Source organism: Heterodontus francisci, chromosome 20 (genome assembly GCF_036365525.1).
Source record: "Heterodontus francisci isolate sHetFra1 chromosome 20, sHetFra1.hap1, whole genome shotgun sequence".
Lineage (NCBI taxonomy): Eukaryota > Metazoa > Chordata > Chondrichthyes > Heterodontiformes > Heterodontidae > Heterodontus > Heterodontus francisci.
In genome coordinates, this window is record NC_090390.1 from 91,388,687 (window position 1) to 91,415,012 (window position 26,326).

The window sequence follows — 26,326 nt, forward strand, 5'->3', positions numbered from 1 at the left end:
ACCATCCTGACTTGGAACTATATCGCTGTTCCTTCACTGTCACTGGGTCAAAATCCTGGAACTCCCTTCCTAACAGCACTGTGGGTGTACCTACCCCAAATGGACTGCAGCGGTTCAAGAAGGCAGCTCTCCACCACCTTCTCAAGGGTAATTGGGGATGGGCAATAAATGCTGGCCTGGCCAGTGACGCCCACATCCCTGAATGAATAAAAAAAAATCTCTCCCTGTCCAAAGCCTCTCTCTTTCTCTCTCTCTCTCCTTCCTTCCACCTTCCCCCCCACTCTCTCTCTCTCCCCCTCCCGCTGCCTCTCTCTCCGTCTCTCTCTCTCCCTGTGTCTCTCTCCCCTGCCTCTCTCTCTCCACCTCTCTCTCCCTCCCCTCCTACTGCCTCTCCTCCTCAGCCTCTCTCTCCCTCCCTTCTCTCCCCGACACTCTTGCTCTCCCTGCTTCACTCTCCCCTTCTGCCTCTCACTTTCCCCCTCTGCCTCTTGCTCACCTGCTCGCCCCCTCTGCTCCTCACTTGCATGTTCACCTCCTTCTCCCCTCACTCTCCCCTCTGCATCTCGCACGCCTGCACTTGGCCTCTCTGCCTCTCCCTTTCTCTGCCTCCCTTCCTCTCTCTGCCTCTCCCACTCACAGTTTCTCCCGCTGCGTCCCCATCCTTCTCTCTCTCTCTCCGTCTCTCTCTTTCTCCGTCTCTCTCTCTCTCTCTGCCTCTCCCTCTCTCTACTGCTCCCTCTCTCTGTCTCTCTCTCCCTCTCCCTCTCTCCCTCTCTTCTCTCCCTCTCTCTCTCACACATTAAAAGCATTTCAAAATCCACAAGTTGTAAATAGAATCACAGTAGTATTATTGTATTATTTGGTGATGTGTATGTATTCTGCCCCCTAAAGGAAGGCTGTGTTTTACAGGGTTTATCTTCTCCATCCCTCACAGGTGCAGGGATTTCCAGTTACTGGGTGGATGTTAAACAGGCCGGCCTGTCCCTCAAACAGTGTCTCGATGATGCAAAAGAGGAAGTTCCAGAGAAGCAGCACCATGAGACCCCGGTGTATCTGGGAGCTACAGCTGGCATGCGCTTACTGAGGTTAGAGTCCATATGGGAGCAATTCTTCATCCCCTCTCCCACCTCTGAACTCATCTTCTATTCCAACCCTTTTCACAGATATTAAACTCATTCGATCGACTTTGAGTAAAAGCAAGATCATGAGCTCTGTATTGAAGACACCCACATTGCCAAGTTTCACACTGGCATTGGACACAGCCCAGCAAACTGAGACATTTCCTCATCAACAGCTCAGTTAGGCCACTCCTCATGACAGATTGCAGACTATTTCAGGGAGCTGACAGTCAGCTGACAGCTTCGCTGGAGAATGAGTGTGGGGAGACAGGCTATCCTCACTGTAGTACCAAATGTCACAAGTAATGAGTCATACGAACATATGAATTAGGAGCAGGACTAGGCCATGCAGCTCTTCGAGCTGCTCCGTCATTCAGTAAGTTCACGGCTGAACTGATTACTCCACATTTACAACTACCCCCGATAACCTTCCACCCCCTTGCTTATCAAGAATCTATCTACCTCTGCCTTAAAAATATTCAAAGACTCTGCTTCCACTGCCTTTTGAGGAAGAGAATTCCAAAGACTCACGACCCTCTGAGAGAAAAAATTTCTCCTCATCTCTGTCTTAAATGGGTAACCCCTTATTTTTAAACAGTGACCCCTAGTTCTAGATTCTCCCACAAGGGGAAACATCCTTTCCACATCCACCCTGTCAAGATCCCTCAGGATCTTATATGTTTCAATCAAGTTTCCTCTTACTCTTCTAAATTCCAGCAGATACAAGCCTAGCCTGTCCAATCTTTCCTCATAAGACAGCCCACCCATTCCAGGTATTAGTCTAGTAAACCTTCTCTGAATTGCTTCCGATGCATTTACATCCTTCCTTAAATAAGGAGACCATTACTGTACACAGTACTCCAGATGTGTTCTCACCAATGCCCTGTATAGCTGAAGCGTAACCTCCCTACTTTTGTATTCAATTCCCCTCGTGATAAACAATAACATTCTATTAGCTTTCCTAATTACGTGCTGTACCTGCATCTTAAACGTTTGCGATTAATGCACGAGGACACCCACATCCCTCTGCATCTCAGAGCTCTGCAATCTCTCACCATTTAGATAATATGTTTCTTTTTTATTCTTCCTGTCAAAATGGACAATTTCACACTTTCCCACATTGTACTCCATTTGCCAGGTCTTTGCCCACTCATGTAATCTATCAATATCCCTTTGTAGTCTCCTTATGTCCTCTGCACAAGTTACTTTCTTACCTATCTTTATGTCATCAGCAAATTTAGCAACCATACCTTCGGTCCCTTCATCTAAGTCATTTATATAAATTGTAAAAAGTTGAGGCCCCAGCACTGATCCCTGTGACACACCACTCATTACATCTTGCCAACCAGAAAATGACCCATTTATACCTACTCTATGTTTCCCTTTAGCTAACCAATCTTCTATGCCAATTTGTTACCCCCCTACACCATGAGCTTTTATTTTCTGCAATAACGTTTGATGTGGCACCTTATCAAATGCCTTCTGGAAATCAAAGTACACTACACCCCCTTTATCCACAGCACATGTAACTCCCTCAAAGAACTCCAATAATTTGGTGAATCATGATTTCCCTTTCACAAACCATGTTGACTGCCTGATTACCTTGAATTTTTCTAAGTGCCCTGCTATAACATCTTTAATAATAACTTCTAATATTTTCCCTAAGACAGATGTTAAGCTAACTGGCCTGTAGTTTCCTGCTTTCTGTCTCCCTCCCTTTTTGAATAAAGGAGTTACATTCGCTATTTTCCAATCTAACAGAACCTTCCCCGAATCAACTATCTCACTAGCCGCTCTTTTAACACCCCAGGATGAAGTCCATCAGGACCCGGGGACTTGTCAGCCAGCAGCTCCAACAATTTGTTCAGTACCACTTCCCCTTCCAAGGGATTGATTCAGAAGGGGAAAATAGAGTACAAGAGCAAGCTTGCGGGGAACATAAAAACTGACTGTAAAAGTTTCTGCAGGTATGTGAAGAGAAAAAGATTGGTGAAGACAAATGTAGGTCCCTTACAGTCAGAAACAGGGGAATTTATTATGGGGAACAAAGAAATGGCTGACCAACTAAATGCATACTTTGGTTCTGCCTTCACAAAGGAGGACACAAATATCATACCAGAAATGTTAGGGAACACAGGGCTTAGTGAGAGAGAGGAACTGAAGGAAATCAGTATTAGTAGAGAAATGGCATTGGGGAAATTGATGGGATTGAAGGCCGATAAATCCCCAGGGCCTGATGGTATGCATCCCAGAGTACTTAAGTAAGTGGCCCTAGAAATAGTGGATGCATTGGTGGTCATCTTCCAAGATTCTATAGATTCTGGAACAGTTCCTACAGATTGGAGGGTTGCTAATGTAACCCCACTATTTAAAAAGGGAGGTAGAGAGAAAGCTGGGAATTATAGACCAGTCAGCCTGATGTCAGTAGTGGGGAAAATTCTAGAGTCCATTATCAAAGATTTTATAGCAGAGCACTTGGAGAACAGTGGTAGAATCGGACAGAGTCAGCGTGGATTTACGAAAGGGAAATCATGCTTGACAAATCTACTAGAATTCTTTGAGGATGTAACTAGTAGAGTTGATGAGAGGGAGCCAGTGGATGTGGTTTATTTGGATTTTCGAAGACTTTCGACAAAGTCCCACATAAGATATGAGCATGTAAAATTAAAGCGCATAGGATTGGGGGTAGTGTATTGTGATGGATAGAAAATTGACTGGCAGACAGGAAACAAAGAGTAGGAAAAAACGGGTCTTTTTCCGAATGGCAGGCAGTGACTAGTGGGGTACCGCAGGGATTGGTGCTAGGGCCCCAGCTATTCACAATATATATTAATGATTTAGATGAGGGAACTAAATGTAATATCTCCAAATTTGCAGATGACACAGAACGGGGTGGGAGGGTGAGTTGTGAGGAGGATGTAGAGAGGCTTCAGGGTGATTTGGACAAGTTGAGTGAGTGGGCAAATGCATGGCAGATGCAGTATAATGTGGATAAATGTGAGGTTCTCCACTTTGGAGGCAAAAACAGGAAGGCAGATTATTATTTGAATGGCTATAAACTGAGCGATGGGAATATGCAATGTGACCTGGGTGTTCTCGTACACCAGTCACTGAAGGTAAGCATGCAGGTGCAACAGGCGGTAAAAAAGGCAAATGGTATGTTGGCCTTCATAGCGAGAGGATTCGAGTACAGGAGCAGGGATGTCTTGCTGCAATTATACAGGGCTTTGGTGAGGCCACCCCTGGAATATTGTGTGCAGTTTTGGTCTCCTTATCTGAGGAAGGATGTTCTTGCTATAGAGGGAGTGCAGCGAAGGTTTACCAGACTGATTCCTGGGATGGCGGGACTGACGTATGAGGAGAGATTGAGTCGGTTAAGATTATATTTGCTGGAGTTCAGAAGAGCGAGGGGGGATCTCTTAGAAACCTATAAAATTCTAACAGGACTTGACAGGGTAGATGCAGGAAGGATGTTCCTGATGGTGGGGGGAGTCCAGAACCAGGGGTCGTAGTCTAAGGATATGGGGTAAACTATTCACGACTGAGATGAGGAGAAATTTCTTCACCCAGAGAGTGATGAACCTGTGGAATTCGCTACCACAGAAAGCAGTTGAGGCCAAAACATTGTATGTTTTCAAGAAGGAGTTAGATATAGCTCTTGGGTCTAAAGGGATCAAAGGGTATGGGGCGAAAGCGGGAACAGGTTACTGAGTTGGATGATCAGCCATGATCATAATGAATGGCGGAGCAGGCTCGAAGGGCCGAATGGTCTACTCCTGCTCCTATTTTCTATGTTTCTATGTTTCCTTGACTGTTCCAGGACAGTGCTTAGTTATCACTTTAGCCACTTGGCTCTGATTAGGAAGTTATTTTTCTCTTCCTTGATCGAGTAATCCTCATGTTCACACCTTCCAATCATTGTTAAAACATTCACTCCCTCCACCACTGGCACACCCTGCCTGCAGTGTGTACCATCTACAAGATGCACCGCGGAAATGCACCAAAGCTCCTTCAACAGCACCTTTCAAACCCTAGCTGAGTTGCTTTTGCAGAGAGCTGGCATGGATGTGATGGGCCGAATGCCGTCCTTCTGTGTTGTAACTATTCTATGAGACCCGCGACGTCTACCACCTCGAAGGACAAGGGCAGCAGTTACATGGGAACATCACCACCTGCAAGTTCCCCTCCAAGTCACACACCATCCTGACTTGGAACTATATCACCGTTCCTTCACTGTCGCTGGGTCAAAATCCTGGAACTCCCTTCCTGACAGCACTGTGGGTGTACCTACCCCACATGGACTGCAGCGGTTCAAGAAGGCAGCTCACCACCATCTTCTCAAGGGCAGTTCGGGATGGGCAATAAATGCTGGCCTGGGCAGCGATGCCCATATTCTCAGAATGAATAATAGAAGAAGCTGCATTGCTCTTTTGCAATCAGCCCTCTGGTAGCTCCTCCACTCTGACACTAAAACCTGCTCTTTTGCCACCTTGATCCTTCGCCATGAAACAATCCATTTAACAGTTCATCATCAAACGTTTGTTAATGAGTCTGGATTTGGCATGGGGTGTACAAACTGTCTCTTTAAAAAGAGCTGCTTTTGGTAAGATACTGACTGTGTCTTGTCCTGACTGACTTTTCTTCTCTCGTTTCCATTAAACTGCTGTCTTTCTACTTTAAAACTACATGGGACCAGGGCTGTAAGGACCAGGTGACATGGAAAAAGGAAAGATTTGCATTTATATAGCACCTTTCATGAACACAGGATGTTTCAAAGTGCTTTACAGCCAATGAAATACCTCTTTTGAAGTGTAGTCACTGTTCAATGTCGGAAACAGAGCAGTCAATTTGTGCACACAAGATCCCACAAACAAATTGTAATAATGAGCAGATCATCTGTTTGTGTGATGTTGATTGAGTGATAATATTGTCCAGGACAACGGGGATATCTCCCTTGCTGTTCTTCAAAGGCTGCGTTTGCTGACAATGCAACCACTCGATGGCGCTGTACTGGCACATGTGCAAATGCAGCCTGTTCCACTGGAACGTCAGTGTCAGCGACATTCAGGCAGCTGCCAGGGTTAAAGATGGCGCCACTCAAATAATCACAAAAAATCAACTTAAATCCATGGCAGCACACAATGGAAATGTTGGACACTCGGAGAACATATAAAGTCTCATCTGAAATACAGTACCTCTGACAATGCTGCACATCCTCCGTAATTCTGTGAGCTTTCAGCGCCATCCCACTCTCTGGCCACTCGCTCCCCGCTTCCTTCCCGCATCGCGCAGCCTGAAGAAGCAAGGCTGGGGCCGTGAGGGGTGACGGGGCGATGTAGGAGCACATGTCCGAGAGGAGGGAAGTGGCTTGGCCTAGAGCTAGCGTCTGGAGGATGGGGAGGGGGGGAAGTGGGGAACGAGAGGTCTGAGAGAGTGGGGGTGGAGGGAGGAAGCGGGGAGCAAGCGGCCCACAGTCAGTGGCCAGGGTGGGGGTTGGGTGGTAGTGGGGAGGAGGAGAGCGTTTTCCTGCACATGCACCAGTTAGTCCGGCCACAGCAAGACGGACTGCTCTCCGGCTGCTTCCCGTACCTATTCCGTCAAGGTCTTTGGCCGCTCTCTCCTCGCTCCCCACTCCCCCGCTCTCTCCCCGCTACCCACTCCCCCACTCTCTCCCCGCTCCCCACTCCCCCGCTCTCTCCCTGCTCCCTCCCCACTCTCTCTGGCCGCTCTCTTCCCGCTCCCCCACTCTCTCCCTGCTTCCCCCCGCTCTTTCTGGCCTCTCGCTTCCACCCGCACCCACCCCCCAAATCTGGCTGCTCTCTCCCCTACTTCTCAACTGTCCATCAGGTATTCCAGGTGTCTGGTCCCTGCCTTTTGCGTACCCCTCTTTAGACAGTTCTGATTTTAATATCCCCCCCCCACCCAAAGGATCACAGTTGAAATATCTGAAGTACAGTTGCAAAGTAGGGAACAATATCAACAAAGTAACTTCAACAATTCCGTGTTTAATTATTGAGCAATTTTATTGGCATTCGCGGCACTGCTGTGCTTCAATACATGAGTGTTGTGTCGCCAACATTCTGTGAAACAGACATGCCAAGTCTCTGCTCTGCACCACTGAAGAGATTGTTCCTGGAGAGCCTTGTGGTGAATGAACGTTTGACTCTCTATTCCACTACTGTATTGTCCATGTGCCAGAGGCAAAGTCACCAGAGTCTGGGCTGCAGATGATGCATCCCAATGTCTACTTCATCCATAAATGCAAGGTTCCTTTCCACATCGTGACAAGCTCCGCAGCATGAAACACTTGCTCAACATATCTGTCTTGTCCTGCACTGCCTCCGTTGCTTGAATGTACAGATAACATCGCCAATGAAACACTTAGTACCCACCTCAGCTGTAGGAGTCAGGTTGATGTTACTGCCCCTATCCTGTGGTGGTTCAGTGCTGCTCTCAGGGCCAATATGAATGATGTCAGGGTGCTGAAAAAAAAGCACATTTCTTTTGCACCATGAGCATAAAGCAGGACATTTAGCCCAGCTGTTCCATGCCAGTGAATATCCTCCTCCTGCACCTTCCCATCCGCTCTCATCTAATACTGCCTACCACTATCAGCATTGCCTCCTATTTCTGGACTGGAGCACATGTACTGCCTGCACAGAGCCCCAGACAATGGAAAGGGATTTTAGTGCTGTGTACTGGGATGCATCTCAGAGCAAACAACAGCAGACCAACTTGCCTTCAAGCAATCTGTTTGTTCAACAGTCCTCCCATTGAATCTGGAGGATGCGGCGGAGGCATTGCTGATGGAGTTTCTCTAGCACTCGTGTCACTGATTCACAATCTAGATCTCACTGCAGTACAGGGATGTGGTGCCAACAACTGTTATGTATACTCAGACTTTGATTGACTTGCGGAGATCCTTATTGTCAAACACTCGCTGTTGTAGTTTGTAGAAAGCTGAACTGGTGCAGCTGATCCTGTGTTGGATCTCCTCGTCAATGGTGGCCTTTTGAGACTGGTGACTGCCAAGGTATGAGAACTGCTCAACATATTTCGAAGTGTCCCCAACATATATGGGAGGTGGAATATTTGGCTGACCAGGTGTGGGTAGATTAGTTTTGTTTTAGCAACAGTCGAGGACAGGCCAAGTCTCTTGTATGCAGAATTGAAGAGATTGAGAGTGGCTTGCAAATCTGGTGCAGAGTGGGCAACAAGGGAGGAAATATTAGCTGTTTTAGCGGGCTTAAAAGTTGATAAATCCCCAGGCCCAGATGAGATGTATCCCAGGCTGTTATATGAGGCAAGGGAGGAGATAGGGGCTCTGACACAAATTTTCAAATCCTCTCTTGCCACAGGAGAGGTACCAGAGGACTGGAGGACAGCAAATGTGGTACCATTATTCAAGAAGGGTAGCAGGGATAAACCAGGTAATTACAGGCCAGTGAGTCTAACATCAGTGGTTGGGAAAATATTGGAAAAAATTCTGAGGGACAGGATTAATCTCCACTTGGAGAGGCAGGGATTAATCAGGGATAGTCAGCATAGCTTTGTCAGGGGGAGATCATGTCTAACTAACTCGACTGAATTTTTTGAGGAGGTGACTAGATGTTTCAATGAGGGTAAAACAGTAGATGTAGTATACATGGATCTCAATAAAGCTTTTGATAAGACCCCGCATGGGAGATTGGTTAAGAAGGTAAGAGCCCATGGGATCCAGGGCAATTTGGCAAATTGCATCCAAAATTGGCTTAGTGGCAGGAGGCAGAGGGTGATGGTCGAGAGTTGATTTTGCGATTGGAAGCCCGTGACCAGTGGTGTACCACAGGGATCAGTGCTGGGACCCTTGCTGTTTGTAGTGTACATTAATGATTTAGACGTGAATATAGGAGGTCTGATAAGTAAGTTTGCAGATGACACGAAAATTGGTGGTGTTATAAATAGTGAGGAGGAAAGCCTTAGATTACAGGACGATATAGATAGGCGGAGCAGTGGCAAATGGAATTTAATCCTGAGAAGTGTGAGGTGATGCATTTTGGGAGGACTAACAAGGCAAGGGAATATACAATGGATGGTAGGACCCGAGGAAGTACAGAGGGTCAGAGGGACCTTGGTGTACTTGTCCATAGATCACTAAAGGCAGTAGCACAGGTAGATAAGGTGGTTAGGAAGGCATATGGGATACTTGCCTTTATTAGCCGAGGCATAGAATATAAGAGTAGGGAGGTTATGATGGAGCTGTATAAAACGCTGGTTAGGCCACAGCTGGAGTACTGTGTACAGTTCTGGTCACCACACTATAGGAAGGATGTGATTGCACTGGAGAGGGTGCAGAGGAGATTCACCAGGATGTTGCCTGGGCTGGAGCATTTCAGCTATGAAGAGAGACTGAAAAGGCTAGGGTTGTTTTCCTTAGAGCAGAGAATGCTGAGGGGGGACACGATTGAGTAAGACAAAATTATAAGGGGCATAGATAGGGTTGATAGGAAGAAACTTTTTCCCTTAGCGGAGGGATCAATAACCAGGGGACATAGATTTAAGGTAAAGGGCAGGAGGTTTAGAGGGGATTTGAGGAAACATGTTTTCACCCAGAGGGTGGTTGGAATCTGGAACACACTGCCTGAAGAGGTGGTAGAGGCAGGAACCCTCACAACATTTAAGAAGTATTTAGATGAGCATTTGAAACGCCATAGCATACAAGGCTACAGGCCAAGTGCTGGAAAATGGGATTAGAATAGTTGGGTGCTGGATGGTCGGCACAGACACAATGGGCCGAAGGGCCTGTTTCTGTGCTGTATAACTCTATGACTCTATGACTCTAATCTCTTCTTTCCAATAAAAATGAAGAAAACTGAAATCTCCAAAACGACTATGGCTGCAAAGAAACTCTCCTCTTTCCAATAAAATGTCGGAAAATACAACAGTTACGACCGCAATGAAACCTCTCCTCCTTCCACTTTCAGAAACTCGCTCCCAAGGTTGACGCGTGCATGAATACCCAATGGCGTTGCAGTACATGTAATGCGCATGCACGGAGGCTGACCAGGCACATTACATGATGACGTACGCAATAACGTTTTCTGCGCACGCGCCAACCAGTCCTGGTAATGCGGAACACCGCACCCGCACAGAGAGCAGGAGCCCATTTGCACATGTGCACAGCTTGGCGCAGTCTGATGCCGTCAATGGGCCACTGCGTTGTCGGGAGTCATTTTGTTCTTCAAAATAGTGACGTGGGATAAAACAGGAAATGCTGGAAATACTCAGCAGGTTTGGCAGCGTCTGTGGAGAGAGAAGGAGAATCAACGTTTCAGGTCTGTGACCCTTCATCAGAACTGGCAAAGGTTAGAAAAGAATTAGGTTTTAAGCAAGTGAAGGGGAGGGGGGTGGGGAAGAGAACAAAAGGGGAAGGTGTTTGATAGAGCAGAGAGTGATTAAATAACAAAGCTGTCCTGGGATAAAGGCAAAGAGTGTCAAAATACTTGTGGTGAAAGACAAAACATTAGTCCAGAGTGTTAATAGCAGAATAATGAGCAGCTCTGACTACATGGAAAATAGGCCCATGGTTAAAAAATAAAATAAATAAAATATTTTAAAAAGGCCAGTCAAGCTCTGAAGTCATTGAACTCAATGTTCAGTCCACAAGGCTGTAGAGTGCCTAATCGAAAGATCAGGTGCTGCTCATCGAGCTTGTGTTGATATTCACTGGAACTACAAATATACGAATTAGGAGCAGAAGTAGGCCATTCGGTCCCTCGAGCCTGCTCCGCCATTCAATAAGATCGTGGCTGATTTGTTTGCGTTTTGAATTCCACACTCACATCTACCGCTGATCACCTTTGATACCCCTGCCTAACAAGAATCTATCTACCTCCACCTTAAACATATTCAATTTCCCCGCCTCCACCACCTTCTGAGGCAGAGAATTCCAAAGTCGCACAACCCTCTGAGAAAAAATTTCTCATCTCGGTCCTAAAAGGGTGACCCTAATTTTAAAACAGTGCCCCCCCCTAGTTCTGGACTCAGCCACAAGAGGAAACATCCTTTCCACATCCACCTTGTCAAGACCGTTCAGGATCTTATAAACTTCAATCAAGTCTCCCCTCACTCCAGTGAAAACACGCCCACTCTGTCCAACCTTTCCTCAATAGACAACCCGTTCATTCCAGGTATCAATCTATTAAACCTCCTCTGAACCACCTCCAACACATTTACATCCTTCCTTAAATAAGGAGACCAAAACTGCACATATTATTTGAGATGTGGTCTCACCAATGCCCTGTATAACTGAAGCATCACATCCTTAATTTTATTTTCAATTCCTCTTGTAATAAAGGATAGCATTCCATTAGCCTTCTTTATTACTTGCTGTACCTGTATACTAACTCTGTGACTCATGTACTAGAACACCGAGATCCCTCTGCACCTCGGAATTCTGCAGTCATTCTCTGTTTAAGTAATACTCTGCTTTTTTATTCTTCCTGCCGTAGTGAACAATTTCACATTTTCCCACATTATACTCCATCTGCCAGATTTTTTTCCCACTCACTCAACCTATCTATATCGGTCTGCAACCTCCTTATGTCCTCTTCACAACATACTTTCCTACCTTTCTTTGTGTCATCTGCAAATTTAGCTACCAAGCCATCGCTCCCCTCATCCAAGTCATTGATATAAATTGTAAAAAGTTGAGGCCCCAGCACAGACCCCTGCGGGACTCCACTCGTCACATGCTGCCAATCATTTATGCATTCACTCTGTTTTCTGCCAGCCAGCCAATCCTCTATCCATGCTAATATGTTACCCCCTACACCATGAGCTCCTACTTTGCGCAATAATCTTTTACATGGCACCTTGTCAAATGCCTTCTGGAAATCCAAGTTAAGTACATCAACAGGCTCCCTTTATCCACAGCGCATGTTACTCCTTCAAAGAACTCCAATAAATTGGTTAAACATGATTTCCCTTTCACAAAACCATGCTGACTATTCCCGATTACCTTGAGTTTTTCTAAGTGCCCAGCTATAGCCTCCTTAATGATTGATTCTAACACCTTCCCCATGACAGACGTCAAGCTAACAGGCCTATAGTTACCTGTTTTCTGTGGGATGGTGGGAGGAGGAGCGTGAAATGGAGTGGGAGGCTCGGGGGGCCCTTCCCGACCCACTCCCGCTTCCGCCACCATTTTACGCGGGGTGGCGACAGCAGGAAATGGCCCACCCGCCCTGGATAATTGATGGCCACTGAAGGGCCTTCGCCCGCTGCCACGGGGATTTTACCCTTGGCCGGTCGGGCGGCCCAGACCTGACAAAAGCAGGTGCCTCTCTATCAGCATCAGGCGGGGTGGGCCCTCCTGGTCAGGCACCCTGTGCCCGATGGAGGGCTGCCCCCCATCCCCTAACCATCCCCAATGTCCAGCACGCCCCTTGCCCCCCCAATCGACCACCCTTCCCTCACTAGGGCCCGACTAAGCAACCTCGGCGAGGCCCCTAAAACTTCCCTTTTCCCGGGGCTGACCTTCCTCTTCTTCGCTGGGCTGCAGTCCCTGCAGTGGCCACCTGGTGGCCCACTGATTGGCCGGCAGCTCCATTAGGTGGGACATCCTGCCTCAATGAGGTAGAAGACCTATTAAAGGCCTGGGGACTGGATCCCCAGGTCTGGCGGAGGTGGGATCGCCACCGACTTTTCAATTGATGGGTGGCTCCCGTCCGATGAGGTTAAACTTCAGCCCCTAGTGCAGGACTTGAAAGCAGAACCTGGTGACTCAGACGAGTGAGCTGCCAAGTGCACCAGAGCTGACTCTCGTCAGGATAGGACTGAAGGAACTAGGTGATGAGCAGAGATTAATTTCCTTCACAAAATAATAGATCTTGGTCTATTTCTGTCCAGCAATCCCTTTTTCCTATAATCGGTGCAGGGGAATGGAGCAAGTGGAAGATTTCAGATCAAACCATTATCATTTGATGGTGAACAGTACATCTTGGTGACAGCTTTAGTAAAACTGTTTCCTTTTTGCTGAGGTTTTCTTGTGAAACCTGATACATTGAGGTTTTGCATTTCATACAATTGATCAGCAAGCTTGCTGCCGATTTATTTGGGGGTGTGGACGCACCGAGCTGAGTAATACCGAGTTGGGAATGACTTCATGGGATCAGCTTGTCAGAATTCCGCAAGTTTCTCTTCTAATAGACTCAGTCTTTCTTCCTGTGTTCCAGGTTACAGAATCAGTCTCAGTCTGATCAAATTTTGCATTCAGTAGAAGAATTCATCAAGTCATATCCATTTAATTTCCAAGGGGCACGGATTATAACCGGACAGGATGAGGGAGCATTTGGATGGATTACCATCAACTATCTAATGGGAAACTTCCTGCAGGTATTCCCAGAAATATTAACTGTTAAATATTCCTCTAACTTTATTCTAACTGCACTGTAAAAATATTGAGATTTAAGCAGTTTAAGACTTCCGTGTCCCCCATTTCTCTGTCAGTGGGATAGGAATGAGCAGTGGCTTGAACTCCAAGCCAGGACCACAGCATGAAATCCAGAGAGGACCTGGAATTTGTGCTATATTGTCCACTAGCTCTACAGCTACAAGTGTTTCTGGGCAGACCCCTATTGGACTTTGTGGGGTCAGTGACAGAGGGTCCCTGGCGTCAGTAAGGAAGTTAGTGAGGGACGGTCCCTGGGATCAGTGATGGAGGGTCTCTGGGGTCAGTGAAGGAGGGTCAGTGAGGGAGGGTCAGTGTGGGAGGGCCAGTGAGGGAGGGTCCCTGAGGTCAGTGATGGAGGGTTTCTGGGGTCAATGAAGGAGGGTCAGTGAGGGAGGGTCAGTGAGGGAGAGTCCCTGAGGTCAGTGAAGGAGGGTCAGTGAGGGAGGGTCAGTGAGGGAGAGTCCCAGAGGCCAGTGAAGGAGGATCATTGAGGGAGGGTCAGTGTGGGAGGGCCAGTGAGGGATGGTCAGTGAGGGAGGGTCCCTGGGGTCAGTGAAGGAGGGTCAGTGAGGAACAGTCAGTGAGGGATGGTCAGTGAGGGAAGGCCAGTGAGGGATGGTCAGTGAGGGAGGGTCCCTGGGGTCAGTGAAGGAGGGTCAGCGAGGGAGGGTCAGCGAGGGACAGTCAGTGAGGGATGGTCAGTGAGGGAGGGCCAGTGAGGGATGGTCAGTGAGGGAGGGTCCCTGGGGTCAGTGAAGGAGGGTCAGTGAGGAACAGTCAGTGAGGGATGGTCAGTGAGGGAGGGCCAGTGAGGGATGGTCAGTGAGGGAGGGTCCCTGGGGTCTGAAGGAGGGTCAGTGAGGGACAGTCAGTGAGGGAGGGTCCCTGAGGTCAGTGAGGGAGAGTTAGTGAGGGAGGGTCCCTGGGGTCAGTGAGGGAGGGTCAGTGAGGGACGGTCAGTGAGGGAGGGTCCCTGGGGTCAGTGAAGGAAGGTCAGTGAGGAAGGGCCAGTGAGGACGGTCAATGAGGGAGGGTCCCTGGGGTCAATGAAGGAGGGTCAGTGAGGGACAGTCAGTGAGGGAGGGTCAGTGAGGGAGGGTCCCTGAGGTCAGTGAAGGAGGATCATTGAGGGAGGGTCAGTGAGGGAGGGTCAGTGAGGGAGGGTCCCTGAGGTCAGTGAAGGAGGGTCAGTGAGGGAGGCCAGTGAGGGATGATCAGTGAGGGAGGGTCCCTGGGGTCAGTGAAGGAAGGTCAGTGAGGGAGGGCCAGTGAGGACGGTCAGTGAGGGAGCGTCCCTGGGGTCAGTGAAGGAGGGTCAGTGAGTGAGGGCCCCTGGGGTCAGTGAAGGAGGGTCAGTGAGTGAGGGCCAGTGAGGGACAGTGAGGACGGTCAGTGAGGGAGGGTCCCTGGGGTCAATGAAGGAGGGTCAGTGAGGGAGGGCCACTGAGGGACGGTCAGTGAGGGAGGGTCCCTGGGGTCAGTGAGGGAGGGTCCCCGGGGTCAGTGATGGAGGGTCAGTGAGGGACGGTCTCTGGGGTCTGTGATGGAGGGTCAGTGAGGGACGGTCTCTGGGGTCAGTGAAGGAGGGTCAGTGAGGGAGGGCCAGCAAGGGAGGGTCAGTGAGGGAGGGTCCCTGAGATCAGTGAGGGAGGGTCAGTGAGGGAGGGTCCCTGAGATCAGTGAAGGAGGGTCAATGAGGGACGGTCTCTGGGGTCAGTGATGGAGGGTCAGTGAGGGACGGTCCCTGGGGTCAGTGAAGGAGGGTCAGTGAGGGAGGGCCAGCAAGGGAGGGTCAGTGAGGGACGGTCAGTGGAGGAGGGTTCCTGAGGTCAGTGAGGGTCAGTGACGGACGTTCTCTGGGGTCAGTGAGGAAGGGCCAGCAATGGGAGGGTCAGTGAGGGAGGGTCCCTGAGATCAGTGAGGGAGGGTCAGTGAGGGAGGGTCCCTGAGATCAGTGAAGGAGGGTCAATGAGGGACGGTCTCTGGGGTCAGTGATGGAGGGTCAGTGAGGGACGGTTCCTGGGGTCAGTGAAGGAGGGTCAGTGAGGGAGGGCCAGCAAGGGAGGGTCAGTGAGGGACGCAGTGGAGGAGGGTTCCTGAGGTCAGTGACGGTCAGTGAGGGACGGTCTCTGGGATCAGCGAGGAAGGGCCAGCAAGGGAGGGTCAGTGAGGGAGGGTCAGTGAGGGAGGGTCCCTGAGATCAGTGAGGGAGGGTCAGTGAGGGAGGGTCCCTGAGATCAGTGAAGGAGGGTCAGTGAGGGAGGCTCCCTGGGGTCAGTGATGGAGGGTCAGTGAGGGACGGTCTCTGGGGTCAGTGATGGAGGGTCAGTGAGGGAGGGTCAGTGTGGGAGGGCCAGTGAGGGACGGTCCCTGGGATCAGTGATGGAGGGTCCCTGAGATCAGTGAAGGAGGGTCAGTGAGGGAGGCTCCCTGGGGTCAGTGATGGAGGGTCAGTGAGGGACGGTCTCTGGGGTCAGTGATGGAGGGTCAGTGAGGGAGGGTCAGTGTGGGAGGGCCAGTGAGGGACGGTCCCTGGGATCAGTGATGGAGGGTCTCTGGGGTCAATGAAGGAGGGTCAGTGAGGGAGGGTCAGTGAGGGAGAGTCCCTGAGGCCAGTGAAGGAGGGTCAGTGAGGGAGGGTCAGTGAGGGAGAGTCCCAGAGGTCAGTGAAGGAGGATCATTGAGGGAGGGTCAGTGTGGGAGGGCCAGTGAGGGACGGTCCCTGGGATCAGTGATGGAGGGTCTCTGGGGTCAATGAAGGAGGGTCAGTGAGGGAGGGTCAGTGAGGGAGAGTCCCTGAGGTCAGTGAAGGAGGGTCAGTGAGGGAGGGTCAGTGAGGGAGAGTCCCAGAGGTCAGTGAAGGAGGATCATTGAGGGAGGGTCAGTGTGGGATGGTCAGTGAGGGAGGGTCCCTGAGGTCAGTGAAGGAGGGTCAGCGAGGGAGGGTCAGCGAGGGACAGTCAGTGAGGGATGTTCAGTGAGGGAGGGCCAGTGAGGGATGGTCAGTGAGGGAGGGTCCCTGGGGTCAGTGAAGGAGGGTCAGTGAGGAACAGTCAGTGAGGGATGGTTAGTGAGGGAGGGCCAGTGAGGGATGGTCAGTGAGGGAGGGTCCCTGGGGTCTGAAGGAGGGTCAGTGAGGGACAGTCAGTGAGGGGGGGTCCCTGAGGTCAGTGAGGGAGAGTTAGTGAGGGAGGGTCCCTGGGGTCAGTGAGGGAGGGTCAGTGAGGGAGGGTCAGTGAGGGACGGTCAGTGAGGGAGGGTCCCTGGGGTCAGTGAAGGAAGGTCAGTGAGGAAGGGCCAGTGAGGACGGTCAATGAGGGAGGGTCCCTGGGGTCAATGAAGGACGGTCAGTGAGGGACAGTCAGTGAGGGAGGGTCAGTGAGGGAGGGTCCCTGAGGTCAGTGAAGGAGGATCATTGAGGGAGGGTCAGTGAGGGAGGGTCAGTGAGGGAGGGTCCCTGAGGTCAGTGAAGGAGGGTCAGTGAGGGAGGGCCAGTGAGGGATGATCAGTGAGGGAGGGTCCCTGGGGTCAGTGAAGGAAGGTCAGTGAGGGAGGGCCAGTGAGGACGGTCAGTGAGGGAGCGTCCCTGGGGTCAGTGAAGGAGGGTCAGTGAGTGAGGGCCCCTGGGGTCAGTGAAGGAGGGTCAGTGAGTGAGGGCCAGTGAGGGACAGTGAGGACGGTCAGTGAGGGAGGGTCCCTGGGGTCAATGAAGGAGGGTCAGTGAGGGAGGGCCACTGAGGGACGGTCAGTGAGGGAGGGTCCCTGGGGTCAGTGAGGGAGGGTCCCCGGGGTCAGTGATGGAGGGTCAGTGAGGGACGGTCTCTGGGGTCTGTGATGGAGGGTCAGTGAGGGACGGTCTCTGGGGTCAGTGAAGGAGGGTCAGTGAGGGAGGGCCAGCAAGGGAGGGTCAGTGAGGGAGGGTCCCTGAGATCAGTGAGGGAGGGTCAGTGAGGGAGGGTCCCTGAGATCAGATAAGGAGGGTCAATGAGGGACGGTCTCTGGGGTCAGTGATGGAGGGTCAGTGAGGGACGGTCCCTGGGGTCAGTGAAGGAGGGTCAGTGAGGGAGGGCCAGCAAGGGAGGGTCAGTGAGGGACGCAGTGGAGGAGGGTTCCTGAGGTCAGTGACGGTCAGTGAGGGACGGTCTCTGGGATCAGCGAGGAAGGGCCAGCAAGGGAGGGTCAGTGAGGGAGGGTCAGTGAGGGAGGGTCCCTGAGATCAGTGAGGGAGGGTCAGTGAGGGAGGGTCCCTGAGATCAGTGAAGGAGGGTCAGTGAGGGAGGGTCCTGGGGTCAGTGATGGAGGGTCAGTGAGGGACGGTCTCTGGGGTCAGTGATGGAGGGTCAGTGAGGGACGGTCCCTGGGATCAGTGATGGAGGGTCTCTGGGGTCAATGAAGGAGGGTCAGTGAGGGAGGGTCAGTGAGGGAGAGTCCCTGAGGCCAGTGAAGGAGGATCATTGAGGGAGGGTCAGTGTGGGAGGGCCAGTGAGGGACGGTCCCTGGGATCAGTGATGGAGGGTCTCTGGGGTCAATGAAGGAGGGTCAGTGAGGGAGGGTCAGTGAGGGAGAGTCCCTGAGGTCAGTGAAGGAGGGTCAGTGAGGGAGGGTCAGTGAGGGAGAGTCCCAGAGGTCAGTGAAGGAGGATCATTGAGGGAGGGTCAGTGTGGGATGGTCAGTGAGGGAGGGTCCCTGAGGTCAGTGAAGGAGGGTCAGCGAGGGAGGGTCAGCGAGGGACAGTCAGTGAGGGATGGTCAGTGAGGGAGGGCCAGTGAGGGATGGTCAGTGAGGGAGGGTCCCTGGGGTCAGTGAAGGAGGGTCAGTGAGGAACAGTCAGTGAGGGATGGTCAGTGAGGGAGGGCCAGTGAGGGATGGTCAGTGAGGGAGGGTCCCTGGGGTCTGAAGGAGGGTCAGTGAGGGACAGTCAGTGAGGGAGGGTCCCTGAGGTCAGTGAGGGAGAGTTAGTGAGGGAGGGTCCCTGGGGTCAGTGAGGGAGGGTCAGTGAGGGAGGGTCAGTGAGGGAGGGTCAGTGAGGGAGGGTCCCTGGGGTCAGTGAAGGAAGGTCAGTGAGGAAGGGCCAGTGAGGACGGTCAATGAGGGAGGGTCCCTGGGGTCAATGAAGGACGGTCAGTGAGGGACAGTCAGTGAGGGAGGGTCAGTGAGGGAGGGTCCCTGAGGTCAGTGAAGGAGGATCATTGAGGGAGGGTCAGTGAGGGAGGGTCAGTGAGGGAGGGTCCCTGAGGTCAGTGAAGGAGGGTCAGTGAGGGAGGGCCAGTGAGGGATGATCAGTGAGGGAGGGTCCCTGGGGTCAGTGAAGGAAGGTCAGTGAGGGAGGGCCAGTGAGGACGGTCAGTGAGGGAGCGTCCCTGGGGTCAGTGAGTGAGGGCCAGTGAGGGACAGTGAGGACGGTCAGTGAGGGAGGGTCCCTGGGGTCAATGAAGGAGGGTCAGTGAGGGAGGGCCACTGAGGGACGGTTAGTGAGGGAGGGTCCCTGGGGTCAGTGAGGGAGGGTCCCCGGGGTCAGTGATGGAGGGTCAGTGAGGGACGGTCTCTGGGGTCTGTGATGGAGGGTCAGTGAGGGACGGTCTCTGGGGTCAGTGAAGGAGGGTCAGTGAGGGAGGGCCAGCAAGGGAGGGTCAGTGAGGGAGGGTCCCTGAGATCAGTGAGGGAGGGTCAGTGAGGGAGGGTCCCTGAGATCAGTGAAGGAGGGTCAGTGAGGAAGGGCCAGTGAGGACGGTCAATGAGGGAGGGTCCCTGGGGTCAATGAAGGAGGGTCAGTGAGGGACAGTCAGTGAGGGAGGGTCAGTGAGGGAGGGTCCCTGAGGTCAGTGAAGGAGGATCATTGAGGGAGGGTCAGTGAGGGAGGGTCAGTGAGGGAGGGTCCCTGAGGTCAGTGAAGGAGGGTCAGTGAGGGAGGGCCAGTGAGGGATGATCAGTGAGGGAGGGTCCCTGGGGTCAGTGAAGGAAGGTCAGTGAGGGAGGGCCAGTGAGGACGGTCAGTGAGGGAGCGTCCCTGGGGTCAGTGAAGGAGGGTCAGTGAGTGAGGGCCCCTGGGGTCAGTGAAGGAGGGTCAGTGAGTGAGGGCCAGTGAGGGACAGTGAGGACGGTCAGTGAGGGAGGGTCCCTGGGGTCAATGAAGGAGGGTCAGTGAGGGAGGGCCACTGAGGGACGGTCAGTGAGGGAGGGTCCCTGGGGTCAGTGAGGGAGGGTCCCCGGGGTCAGTGATGGAGGGTCAGTGAGGGACGGTCTCTGGGGTCTGTGATGGAGGGTCAGTGAGGGACGGTCTCTGGGGTCAGTGAAGGAGGGTCAGTGAGGGAGGGCCAGCAAGGGAGGGTCAGTGAGGGAGGGTCCCTGAGATCAGTGAGGGAGGGTCAGTGAGGGAGGGTCCCTGAGATCAGTGAAGGAGGGTCAATGAGGGACGGTCTCTGGGGTCAGTGATGGAGGGTCAGTGAGGGACGGTCCCTGGGGTCAGTGAAGGAGGGTCAGTGAGGGAGGGCCAGCAAGGGAGGGTCAGTGAGGGACGCAGTGGAGGAGGGTTCCTGAGGTCAGTGACGGTCAGTGAGGGACGGTCTCTGGGATCAGCGAGGAAGGGCCAGCAAGGGAGGGTCAGTGAGGGAGGGTCAGTGAGGGAGGGTCCCTGAGATCAGTGAGGGAGGGTCAGTGAGGGAGGGTCCCTGAGATCAGTGAAGGAGGGTCAGTGAGGGAGGGTCCCTGGGGTCAGTGATGGAGGGTCAGTGAGGGACGGTCTCTGGGGTCAGTGATGGAGGGTCAGTGAGGGACGGTCCCTGGGATCAGTGATGGAGGGTCTCTGGGGTCAATGAAGGAGGGTCAGTGAGGGAGGGTCAGTGAGGGAGAGTCCCTGAGGCCAGTGAAGGAGGATCATTGAGGGAGGGTCAGTGTGGGAGGGCCAGTGAGGGACGGTCCCTGGGATCAGTGATGGAGGGTCTCTGGGGTCAATGAAGGAGGGTCAGTGAGGGAGGGTCAGTGAGGGAGAGTCCCTGAGGTCAGTGAAGGAGGGTCAGTGAGGGAGGGTCAGTGAGGGAGAGTCCCAGAGGTCAGTGAAGGAGGATCATTGAGGGAGGGTCAGTGTGGGATGGTCAGTGAGGGAGGGTCCCTGAGGTCAGTGAAGGAGGGTCAGCGAGGGAGGGTCAGCGAGGGACAGTCAGTGAGGGATGGTCAGTGAGGGAGGGCCAGTGAGGGATGGTCAGTGAGGGAGGGTCCCTGGGGTCAGTGAAGGAGGGTCAGTGAGGAACAGTCAGTGAGGGATGGTCAGTGAGGGAGGGCCAGTGAGGGATGGTCAGTGAGGGAGGGTCCCTGGGGTCTGAAGGAGGGTCAGTGAGGGACAGTCAGTGAGGGAGGGTCCCTGAGGTCAGTGAGGGAGAGTTAGTGAGGGAGGGTCCCTGGGGTCAGTGAGGGAGGGTCAGTGAGGGAGGGTCAGTGAGGGAGGGTCAGTGAGGGAGGGTCCCTGGGGTCAGTGAAGGAAGGTCAGTGAGGAAGGGCCAGTGAGGACGGTCAATGAGGGAGGGTCCCTGGGGTCAATGAAGGACGGTCAGTGAGGGACAGTCAGTGAGGGAGGGTCAGTGAGGGAGGGTCCCTGAGGTCAGTGAAGGAGGATCATTGAGGGAGGGTCAGTGAGGGAGGGTCAGTGAGGGAGGGTCCCTGAGGTCAGTGAAGGAGGGTCAGTGAGGGAGGGCCAGTGAGGGATGATCAGTGAGGGAGGGTCCCTGGGGTCAGTGAAGGAAGGTCAGTGAGGGAGGGCCAGTGAGGACGGTCAGTGAGGGAGCGTCCCTGGGGTCAGTGAGTGAGGGCCAGTGAGGGACAGTGAGGACGGTCAGTGAGGGAGGGTCCCTGGGGTCAATGAAGGAGGGTCAGTGAGGGAGGGCCACTGAGGGACGGTTAGTGAGGGAGGGTCCCTGGGGTCAGTGAGGGAGGGTCCCCGGGGTCAGTGATGGAGGGTCAGTGAGGGACGGTCTCTGGGGTCTGTGATGGAGGGTCAGTGAGGGACGGTCTCTGGGGTCAGTGAAGGAGGGTCAGTGAGGGAGGGCCAGCAAGGGAGGGTCAGTGAGGGAGGGTCCCTGAGATCAGTGAGGGAGGGTCAGTGAGGGAGGGTCCCTGAGATCAGTGAAGGAGGGTCAGTGAGGAAGGGCCAGTGAGGACGGTCAATGAGGGAGGGTCCCTGGGGTCAATGAAGGAGGGTCAGTGAGGGACAGTCAGTGAGGGAGGGTCAGTGAGGGAGGGTCCCTGAGGTCAGTGAAGGAGGATCATTGAGGGAGGGTCAGTGAGGGAGGGTCAGTGAGGGAGGGTCCCTGAGGTCAGTGAAGGAGGGTCAGTGAGGGAGGGCCAGTGAGGGATGATCAGTGAGGGAGGGTCCCTGGGGTCAGTGAAGGAAGGTCAGTGAGGGAGGGCCAGTGAGGACGGTCAGTGAGGGAGCGTCCCTGGGGTCAGTGAAGGAGGGTCAGTGAGTGAGGGCCCCTGGGGTCAGTGAAGGAGGGTCAGTGAGTGAGGGCCAGTGAGGGACAGTGAGGACGGTCAGTGAGGGAGGGTCCCTGGGGTCAATGAAGGAGGGTCAGTGAGGGAGGGCCACTGAGGGACGGTCAGTGAGGGAGGGTCCCTGGGGTCAGTGAGGGAGGGTCCCCGGGGTCAGTGATGGAGGGTCAGTGAGGGACGGTCTCTGGGGTCTGTGATGGAGGGTCAGTGAGGGACGGTCTCTGGGGTCAGTGAAGGAGGGTCAGTGAGGGAGGGCCAGCAAGGGAGGGTCAGTGAGGGAGGGTCCCTGAGATCAGTGAGGGAGGGTCAGTGAGGGAGGGTCCCTGAGATCAGTGAAGGAGGGTCAATGAGGGACGGTCTCTGGGGTCAGTGATGGAGGGTCAGTGAGGGACGGTCCCTGGGGTCAGTGAAGGAGGGTCAGTGAGGGAGGGCCAGCAAGGGAGGGTCAGTGAGGGACGCAGTGGAGGAGGGTTCCTGAGGTCAGTGACGGTCAGTGAGGGACGGTCTCTGGGATCAGCGAGGAAGGGCCAGCAAGGGAGGGTCAGTGAGGGAGGGTCAGTGAGGGAGGGTCCCTGAGATCAGTGAGGGAGGGTCAGTGAGGGAGGGTCCCTGAGATCAGTGAAGGAGGGTCAGTGAGGGAGGGTCCCTGGGGTCAGTGATGGAGGGTCAGTGAGGGACGGTCTCTGGGGTCAGTGATGGAGGGTCAGTGAGGGAGGGTCAGTGTGGGAGGGCCAGTGAGGGACGGTCCCTGGGATCAGTGATGGAGGGTCTCTGGGGTCAATGAAGGAGGGTCAGTGAGGGAGGGTCAGTGAGGGAGAGTCCCTGAGGCCAGTGAAGGAGGATCATTGAGGGAGGGTCAGTGTGGGAGGGCCAGTGAGGGACGGTCCCTGGGATCAGTGATGGAGGGTCTCTGGGGTCAATGAAGGAGGGTCAGTGAGGGAGGGTCAGTGAGGGAGAGTCCCTGAGGTCAGTGAAGGAGGGTCAGTGAGGGAGGGTCAGTGAGGGAGAGTCCCAGAGGTCAGTGAAGGAGGATCATTGAGGGAGGGTCCCTGAGGTCAGTGAAGGAGGGTCAGTGAGGGAGGGTCAGCGAGGGACAGTCAGTGAGGGATGGTCAGTGAGGGAGGGCCAGTGAGGGATGGTCAGTGAGGGAGGGTCCCTGGGGTCAGTGAAGGAGGGTCAGTGAGGAACAGTCAGTGAGGGATGGTCAGTGAGGGAGGGCCAGTGAGGGATGGTCAGTGAGGGAGGGTCCCTGGGGTCTGAAGGAGGGTCAGTGAGGGACAGTCAGTGAGGGAGGGTCCCTGAGGTCAGTGAGGGAGAGTTAGTGAGGGAGGGTCCCTGGGGTCAGTGAGGGAGGGTCAGTGAGGGAGGGTCAGTGAGGGACGGTCAGTGAGGGAGGGTCCCTGGGGTCAGTGAAGGAAGGTCAGTGAGGAAGGGCCAGTGAGGACGGTCAATGAGGGAGGGTCCCTGGGGTCAATGAAGGACGGTCAGTGAGGGACAGTCAGTGAGGGAGGGTCAGTGAGGGAGGGTCCCTGAGGTCAGTGAAGGAGGATCATTGAGGGAGGGTCAGTGAGGGAGGGTCAGTGAGGGAGGGTCCCTGAGGTCAGTGAAGGAGGGTCAGTGAGGGAGGGCCAGTGAGGGATGATCAGTGAGGGAGGGTCCCTGGGGTCAGTGAAGGAAGGTCAGTGAGGGAGGGCCAGTGAGGACGGTCAGTGAGGGAGCGTCCCTGGGGTCAGTGAGTGAGGGCCAGTGAGGGACAGTGAGGACGGTCAGTGAGGGAGGGTCCCTGGGGTCAATGAAGGAGGGTCAGTGAGGGAGGGCCACTGAGGGACGGTCAGTGAGGGAGGGTCCCTGGGGTCAGTGAGGGAGGGTCCCCGGGGTCAGTGATGGAGGGTCAGTGAGGGACGGTCTCTGGGGTCTGTGATGGAGGGTCAGTGAGGGACGGTCTCTGGGGTCAGTGAAGGAGGGTCAGTGAGGGAGGGCCAGCAAGGGAGGGTCAGTGAGGGAGGGTCCCTGAGATCAGTGAGGGAGGGTCAGTGAGGGAGGGTCCCTGAGATCAGTGAAGGAGGGTCAATGAGGGACGGTCTCTGGGGTCAGTGATGGAGGGTCAGTGAGGGACGGTCCCTGGGGTCAGTGAAGGAGGGTCAGTGAGGGAGGGCCAGCAAGGGAGGGTCAGTGAGGGACGGTCAGTGGAGGAGGGTTCCTGAGGTCAGTGAGGGTCAGTGACGGACGTTCTCTGGGGTCAGTGAGGAAGGGCCAGCAATGGGAGGGTCAGTGAGGGAGGGTCCCTGAGATCAGTGAGGGAGGGTCAGTGAGGGAGGGTCCCTGAGATCAGTGAAGGAGGGTCAATGAGGGACGGTCTCTGGGGTCAGTGATGGAGGGTCAGTGAGGGACGGTTCCTGGGGTCAGTGAAGGAGGGTCAGTGAGGGAGGGCCAGCAAGGGAGGGTCAGTGAGGGACGCAGTGGAGGAGGGTTCCTGAGGTCAGTGACGGTCAGTGAGGGACGGTCTCTGGGATCAGCGAGGAAGGGCCAGCAAGGGAGGGTCAGTGAGGGAGGGTCAGTGAGGGAGGGTCCCTGAGATCAGTGAGGGAGGGTCAGTGAGGGAGGGTCCCTGAGATCAGTGAAGGAGGGTCAGTGAGGGAGGGTCCCTGGGGTCAGTGATGGAGGGTCAGTGAGGGACGGTCTCTGGGGTCAGTGATGGAGGGTCAGTGAGGGACGGTCCCTGGGGTCAGTGAAGGAGGGTCAGTGAGGGAGGGCCAGCAAGGGAGGGTCAGTGAGGGACCGTCAGTGGAGGAGGGTTTCTGAGGTCAGTGAGGGTCAGTGAGGGAGGGCCAGCAAGGGAGGGTCCCTGAGATCAGTGAGGGAGGGTCAGTGAGGGAGGGTCTCTGGGGTCAGTGAGGGAGGGTACCCAGGAACTGTCCCTCTACCCACCACAGATCTTTGGGTCGATAAGCTATTGGCCGAGGTGCTCGCAGGTGGCAAGACAAGGACCAGTGGCTGAAACAGAACCATCTGCCCCAAACTGCTCCATCATATCAATGAACATTTCCAGCCCTGGCCTCTGTGTATATGTGTCTCTTCACAACTGTGCATGTATGAGTGTGTACTTGTGTGCCTGTGTGTGCACATGCGTGTGTCAGTGTGCTCTGCATGTGAGACTCAGTGTCTGTGTGTTGTTTTTGTGTGTGTGACTCCAATGCTTTGTGCTATTAATAGGGCAAGAATTCACCTGAGTGTCATGTTTGATGGAGGAACTAGACTCTCTTGAGTAGCACAATCACAATGAAATAATTGAATGAGCTCAACTAATGAAAATGTCAGTAATTGGGTTTTACTTCCTGTCTGTTCAATGCTTTCCCATCTCACTCGCTCCCTCTCCCTCTGCTTCATTAGGACAGTACAGGAGAAAACCCTCAAACACTGGGGGCGATGGACCTGGGTGGGGCCTCAACCCAGATAACGTTCGTTCCTGATGGAAAGATTGAATCTGAGGAAAGTTTGCTGCATTTCCGTCTCTATGGGAAGAATTACGACATGTATACCCACAGCTACCTGTGTTATGGAAAGGATCAAGCCCTGAAACTGCTACTGGAAAAACTGAAAGTAAGAAACGAATGAGCACAGCCTGGCCGAGGGTGTCTGCAAAACCTGTACCATTCGAGCAGCTAAAAACTGCTGCACAGGCAGGGTTTGAGTGTCTGATTGCTGACACACACACACTGATCACAGCTACATTGTGCTAATCCTACACATATCAAAGGGCAACACTGCTCACTATTCCATTAGCTCAATGTCTGTAAAAGGTGATATAAAAGAACAATGACAGGGGATAGAACACTGTACTGATGATACATGATGGAGTTAGAAGGGATGAGAGACTCTGAACTTCTATTACAGGTCTGAGCTGCTGTTCCTGTTCTTTAAGTAACCTCATTTTGGGAGTTTGGGATGGGGGGGGTGGGGGTCAGATGCCAGTCAGTGCATTGATGAAACTTCTGTCTCACCTCACTTCCATTAGCGTGACGATTCCACAGAACTCAGTACTGGATCTCTTGCTGTTTAAGGTATATATCAGTGATTTCGACTTAAATGTAAAGGGCATGATAAAGAAGTTGCAGATGATACAAAAATTAGCTGTGTAGTTGATCATGAGGAAGAAAGCGGAAGATGTCAATGAACTGGTCAGATGGGCAGAAAGGTGGCAAATGGAATTCAATCCAGAGAAATGTGAGGTAATGCATTTGGGGAGGATAAATAAAGCTAGGGAATACACAATCAATGGTCAGATTCTGAAAAG

The 26,326-nt window shown here is 53.3% G+C and overlaps 2 protein-coding genes across 6 annotated transcripts in view; one reads left to right on the plus strand and one right to left on the minus strand.

Moving 5' to 3' along the window:
• Positions 1–26,326, minus strand: part of aldh18a1 (aldehyde dehydrogenase 18 family, member A1) — an 875,135-nt gene that overhangs the window by 648,117 nt on the left and 200,692 nt on the right. The window lies entirely within an intron of this gene.
• Positions 1–26,326, plus strand: part of entpd1 (ectonucleoside triphosphate diphosphohydrolase 1) — a 267,499-nt gene that overhangs the window by 216,238 nt on the left and 24,935 nt on the right. For all 5 annotated transcript variants that reach the window (XM_068053230.1, XM_068053229.1, XM_068053228.1 and 2 more), the window contains 3 exons: positions 935–1,085; positions 13,334–13,493; positions 25,423–25,632. In XM_068053230.1, the coding sequence (XP_067909331.1) occupies positions 935–1,085; positions 13,334–13,493; positions 25,423–25,632 (521 nt within the window). The remainder of the gene's footprint in view (positions 1–934; positions 1,086–13,333; positions 13,494–25,422; positions 25,633–26,326) is intronic.